Below are 6005 nucleotides of genomic sequence, written 5' to 3'. Positions count from 1 at the left end.
CATTTTGATATTGTTTTTCAACGTTGATAATTTCAGTAGAAAAGGTAACCGAAAGTTATAATGGGTTTTATTTGCCATGATAATCTGTCAAGTGCTGTGATTTGCTTGTCTTCCACTGAAAATTGATTGAGAAACAGTCAATTTGGACAACAAAGGAGGTTTATCGCATGATCACCCACCATGCATGGAGCCTTATTCCAACGATAACATTGCATGGGTTAGGATAATGCAATCCTGATAAGGACCAAAACTATTATTCGGTTAGCAATGCAAGGGGCGCATGGTCTCAATTACTATGCAAGGTAGGTGTGTAAATTGGTGTGCAGGATAAACGTGGTGTTTAGGGGGGGACTGACGGTGACTCGCTTTAACGCAAAGGTCTAGCTGTGATTTAGGAGGCTTTGTAACCTGAATTAGTTGATGAATTTTCTATCGATCCTAAACAAGCCTAGATTCATCTCTGACAGGCTTCTGCTGCACGCAGCGCACGCCAGGGTATTCTCTCACCATTATTAGCGAGTGCATTTAAAAGCCTGGCAAGAATGAGCACGCGGCATCACTTTCCCAGCCCTTGTTTTCAAACGCTCCAGCATAAAGAAGAAGAAAAAATCGTTCAAATGAATATAGCTTGACTATCAAGTTTGGGACGCAACACTTTTCTTGTTTATGTACTGTATAGCGAATTGAGGGGGTTAGCCAGTTGATCTGCTCTGTAGACCGTTTGAAAACTCCGGTGGTATGTATTTCTGGCGTGTCTGCTTCGGGTTGTTATTGTTTTGATTCGTGCTTATCGCGGAGCGGGCCAGTGTGTAAAAAAGTATGCAACATTCGAATGCCACAAACTATGCCAGGATGATGTGCGGGTTCTGCTATACCTAATCCTATTTCCTTATCCGGGAATCGTCAGGATCCACGCCATTGGCTCTCGCTGTCACATGGATTCTTAACTTTGTTCACTTGACAGAAAGTAGGAGGGTTCTACGAAACAGGAAAACGAGTAAAGCGATAGATATAAATTTTAGTATATTTTGTGTGCAATTCAAAGAAATTAATGGCCATGAGTTCCTATTTGATCAACTCCAACTATGTCGACCCCAAGTTTCCACCCTGCGAGGAATATTCCCAGAATGACTACCTACCCAGTAACTCTCCGGACTACTACAGCGCCCAGAGGCGAGAGCCTGCGTTTCAGAATGATTCGATCTACCACCCGCGGTCGGGCTGCGCCGACCCGCCGTACACGACGTGCCAGGGTCCGGGGCAGCCCGCGGTGGTGATGTCTCCACGGGGTCACGTCCTCCCCCCAGCCGGACTCTCAACCCCTCTCCCGGAGCCTAGCCACCATTGCGACTCCGTAACTCCAAGCCCTCCACCCGCGTGTGGCCAGAATCCCCTCAACCATAGCCCTTCCACGGACAGCTCTCGCAAGGATCCTGTGGTTTACCCCTGGATGAAAAAAGTCCACGTAAACATCGGTAAGTGCTGCTGACTTCTCCCTACTCTGCGTCTTTGTGAGCCTGAATCAGTTTACCTAAGGTGGGAAGCTTAGTGTTCGGTGCTAAATCTCTCCCCTCGTGAAGTAGCCCCTGGTCTAGATTTACGATCGGCTGTTTGCAGGGCAATATAATTACATCCTCCATAAAATTTTAGTGCACTTGTTCGCCAAGTACCTTTGAAGTCTATGTAACCTAGCCCTTCTCGTTTCTTCCCAAGATTGGTTTTAAGAGGACTCGACTATCCCATAAGTTAAGTTTTATGCTTTGGTAATTTGATTTTAAGTGGTTGGATGTACAAACGTGTACTTTCCTCTGTCACCTCTCTATTGTTCATGGAAAAGTTTTATGGAAGCGAAAACATTCATATTTATGGAGACTACAATAAAACACTAATGGTAAGGCAAAGAGTTGAACTCTTGTAGACCCACACAACTATTCTGCAATGATGAGAGTGTGTGCTTTGAGAACTAGAGCATGCGTTCAGACAACGACAAAATGCGACTATTGTAAAGTGGTCGTTTAAAGACATTGCTCTGTGCATAATGCCAGCGTCATTCGCCAGAAATTCAAAATTATGGAGTTAGGGCCTTACTTTTAGATAGGTTATTAGGTATTTTATTAGGCTTTTTGTGGATACTATCCACTGTGTTTTGTCTATTTTTGAATTAGTTGAATCATTATCCAGCACCCATTCAGGCTCTAATAACACCCTCATTCACAGTGAACGTATATAAAATACTACGAGCATCCATGGATGTAGGCTTACTTGTAGAATTTTGCATAACATAATCCAGCAAGGTTATGTCTATATAGGCCTACTTCGTGACACGTTCTGAGGCAGATTTAATATAATATTCAAATGTATTGATCTGTGTATTAATAATGGCCTACAAATGCAATACATGTGTGTTTTGGGGATGGCCTGTAATATATCGCTCTCTGTCCCACAGTGAATCCAAATTACAACGGGGTGGGTGAGCCCAAGCGCTCGCGGACAGCCTACACGCGACAGCAAGTCCTGGAGCTGGAGAAGGAGTTCCACTTCAACCGCTATCTGACCCGGAGACGCAGAGTGGAGATCGCCCACACCCTGGTTCTGTCCGAGCGCCAGATCAAAATCTGGTTCCAGAACCGGCGGATGAAATGGAAGAAGGACCACAAGCTTCCCAACACCAAGATCCGCTCCAACAGTAACTCCAACAACACAAACTCGCAAAGCAGCGGGCTCGCGCTGGGGAGCTCTCAGAACCGAACCAGCGGGCCTCCACCGAGCCTATAGCCTCCCCCCTTCTACTACCCATCCACCACCCACCCACCATGCACTTTGAAACCTCCGTTTCTGGAGTGGGATACATGGATTCCACCATGTTTTTACCTCCCCTCTTCAATTCAATTACAGGGATATAACATGTGGGGGGAAAGAGAAGGGGGAGTAAAAAACGAAGAGAAAATGTGTATCTTAAAAAATGTAAAAGGAGAGAAGATTCAAACACAAACACTTCCAATGATGTGTTCACAACCTGATCCAGTTCCCTTTTTTTTATCCCGTGCCCCTCTCCTTCTCTCTCTCCTTCTCTCTCGTCCCCCCCTCCATTAGGACAGAAGGCGGCAGATACTTTTCAGATTTGGTGAAGATGGATCCGTGTTTCATCTTTAATCATGCCAAACTCGGCCCCATTTGTCATGTTTACTCTGCAGTACAAAGGGTGAACCGTGGGGCCTTCCCATTACCTCGACGTCCAACGTTCTGTTTAATACATAGCCCCCTTGTTTCGTCAAGAGCCGTTGTCTTACTCCCTTTTCTCTCCTCAATACTAAAAAACACACCGAATATGTTCTCCGAACATGAAGGTTTTTTGTAAGAGAAAATATAGCTGATTCTCAGTTGTATTCTATGTTTATCAAATGCAATTAAATTAAGACTGACAACGATTGTGAGGTCCGTTGCTAGTTCATTTTTACAGGGACTAATTTTCCCTTCTTTGTTTCTAGCAGAGACAGGGTGCGTTTGGAAAAAAAAGATGGTACATCACGGTATTAACATAGGATAGTCGTCGCAGTGGAATGATAAAGCTGGACTTAGAGAAGCATATATGAACCAAAATCTGGTACAAACCTACCTAAGTAAAATAGAAACAGCACTACAATGTACTACCTTGCTATTATAATTACCTCAGTTGTACTTATGTTCATTATTTTCTTGCCTTGTGTTATGAAGTGACAGGTTAAGCTCATTTGAATTTTGTGGCAAGTATCTGCAATACGAACGTACTCATTTCTTGTAAGTGAAATATAATTTAAGCAATTTTGTTGGCCAGGGTTGTACAGAGAAAAAAAGGTGCGTATATTGCATGACTGAATACACATTAATTTGATCTTTTATCTTTCTCTATCTGGTATCCTTTCTTGGCACATAAACATGCGCACACACTCCCTCCCTCCTCCCTTTCGCTCTCTCTCCCTCTCTCGCACGCTTTCTTCTCACCATGTGCCATTTTCGGTATTTTATTTGTACGTGTTCCTTTTATTTACATTCCAAAGATCAGTCCTGTCGCTGATAATGTCAAACTGTTATTTTTTTCTTCCTCTATATTTGAATGTTGCTCTTTTTCTGCTCTTTCTCCTCAGTGTCTACCTTTTTATTTGTAAATAGCTATAGAAATGTAATAAATGCTTGAAAAAGCGTCCATCTATCCTCTTTGTGTCCTCCTTTCCCTCTGCCGCTGTTTCCCCAATGCTATGGGTCCAAAAGATACTGAGATAAGTCGCTCTCGTCAGACCAGCTCCTTTAATAGCAAGGGATGTGTAAAAAAAACTAAAATGATTCAATTTAATTTTGCCCTCCCCATGGTGGGTTTTCGTTTGCCTTTCTATGTAGCCTGTCTTTAAAAAATCACTGAATATCTCCGTGGTGATTTATATCTTGTGGTCATGAGTGATCCTGGTACATTATGCCTTGTAATCTCGTTTTAAATCACAAACCCCTTCGTTTCACTCTCTTCTCTCGTTAATTTAACGGTGCTCACACACCCGCTGCTCGCTGGTGCTGAAAACAGCCTGAAAATATGGATCCTCGTTTTGAATTTTTTTTTTAAATAGGTTCTCGGCTCGTGGGCTTTTAATGCTTTAATGAGTCTAATTTTTGCACAACAGTTTCTCTGTGTTTGCTGGCTCGATGTGGGTTTTTTTATATTACAAAGGAGCGGGCCGGTGCCATAGCTCAAACCTTGACAACCAAATAGATAATCAGGAAGACAAATGGCTTCTTTTGTAAGGCGCGGCTCTTGTATTAATTTTCATTTTCTTCTCTTAGAGCAGGTATCGAAAATATAGAGCAGGAGAAAATAACATTCTGTTTGGGTGTTGAACTTTAAACAAAAGTGTGGGCTCAAATTGGTCTTCTAGCATTCCGTGGAACAGAGATTTTCTATTACTTGTTGGTTGATGTAAGCCCTTGCGCCATAAAGCCTCTTCCAATCCATTTATATGATTTTCTTCTCACCATATATTTCTGAAATGCCTTTTCAAAACCTCCAGCTTCCTACAGGCCTATGCTATGCCTCAAGACATTGAAGCAAGTCCAGTCAAATATACACACACGGTACCATTGAAATACATACAATGTGATAGGGCTACTATCGAATTCGTTCACAGTATTCTTGCATGTGCTCCTTTTTAAGTCTATAGCTCACACACATAGGGCCCTTAGGCAGTGTCTCTATACTTTTCAGATGGCAAGTGATATTATGTCCAAATGTTGTGATATTCACAACAGTTCAAACGTCGTTTATTTGAATAGACACCATTGGTCCCCACGCATATGTGTCTTCACACAAAAAAGCCCCCAAGCACTTGCATAGTAAAATAAATGAATTTGCGTGTGACATCACATACAATATGCACCTTAGAATTCTATTCTTATCCTTTATTTAAAAAAAAGAAGCCTTCTGCCTTCGGAGGGTGAATAGGAGCGAACAGATTTCTAAGGGGCCCCAAAAGTTCACCACCATTATTAGCGGACAGAGCCAAGAAAAATGTGAGAATTATACAGAAAAATCATTAATCACTTCTTCTCTTTAAACACTTCTTCTCCTCTCTATTGTCATTCAGCGGCACAACTGCACGGACCTTCTGCTAGGAGGGGAGAGGAGTCTTGGAAGACACTTGAAGATACACCCCCCCCCCCCCTTCTCAACCCACTACCTTCTTTTTGACCAAGTCTTGCACACAAGAAAACTTTTTTTTCTTGAAGGAAAATCATCATAGAATTCCAACGACATTGAGAATCTTCGCATTACCGAGGATGGCAGCGACGAAGGTAATGACTTTTTGTTTCGTTGGTTTGCTTTGGTTGGAGTTTTATTGCTTTATAGCCCTTGCTTTCACAGCCGGGTAGCAGGCGCATTTGTTGCGGTGGGGGGGGGGGGGGGCTATGTAGGTTTTATGGTCGCTTTGATATAGTGTGGGGACTTCTGGATTCCCGCTGTTGTGTATCCATGATCGGTGTGG

The 6005-nt window shown here is 42.9% G+C and overlaps 1 protein-coding gene across 1 annotated transcript; it reads left to right on the top strand.

Annotated features, from left to right (window-relative positions):
* Positions 1-860: 860 nt before the first annotated feature.
* On the top strand, positions 861-4168 carry LOC120034588 (homeobox protein Hox-B4a-like). Its single transcript, XM_038981193.1, has 2 exons — positions 861-1475; positions 2447-4168. The coding sequence occupies exons 1-2, from the start codon at positions 1052-1054 to the stop codon at positions 2773-2775; spliced, it is 753 nt and encodes a 250-aa protein (XP_038837121.1). The 5' UTR covers positions 861-1051; the 3' UTR covers positions 2776-4168.
* The last annotated feature ends 1837 nt before the right edge of the window (positions 4169-6005 follow it).

The sequence above is a fragment of the Salvelinus namaycush genome, chromosome 41 (assembly GCF_016432855.1).
Source record: "Salvelinus namaycush isolate Seneca chromosome 41, SaNama_1.0, whole genome shotgun sequence".
Taxonomy (NCBI): Eukaryota; Metazoa; Chordata; class Actinopteri; order Salmoniformes; family Salmonidae; genus Salvelinus; species Salvelinus namaycush.
Note: the sequence above shows the minus strand (reverse complement) of the source record. Positions and strands in the feature narration are given on the sequence as shown.

Bases quoted from the DNA above. Each gene is read 5' to 3' on its own strand.
- LOC120034588 (XM_038981193.1), top strand. From the start codon at position 1,052: ATGGCCATGAGTTCCTATTTGATCAACTCCAACTATGTCGACCCCAAG. The intron at 1,476-2,446 runs GTAAGTGCTGCT...TCTGTCCCACAG, and splicing joins AAAAGTCCACGTAAACATCG to TGAATCCAAATTACAACGGG.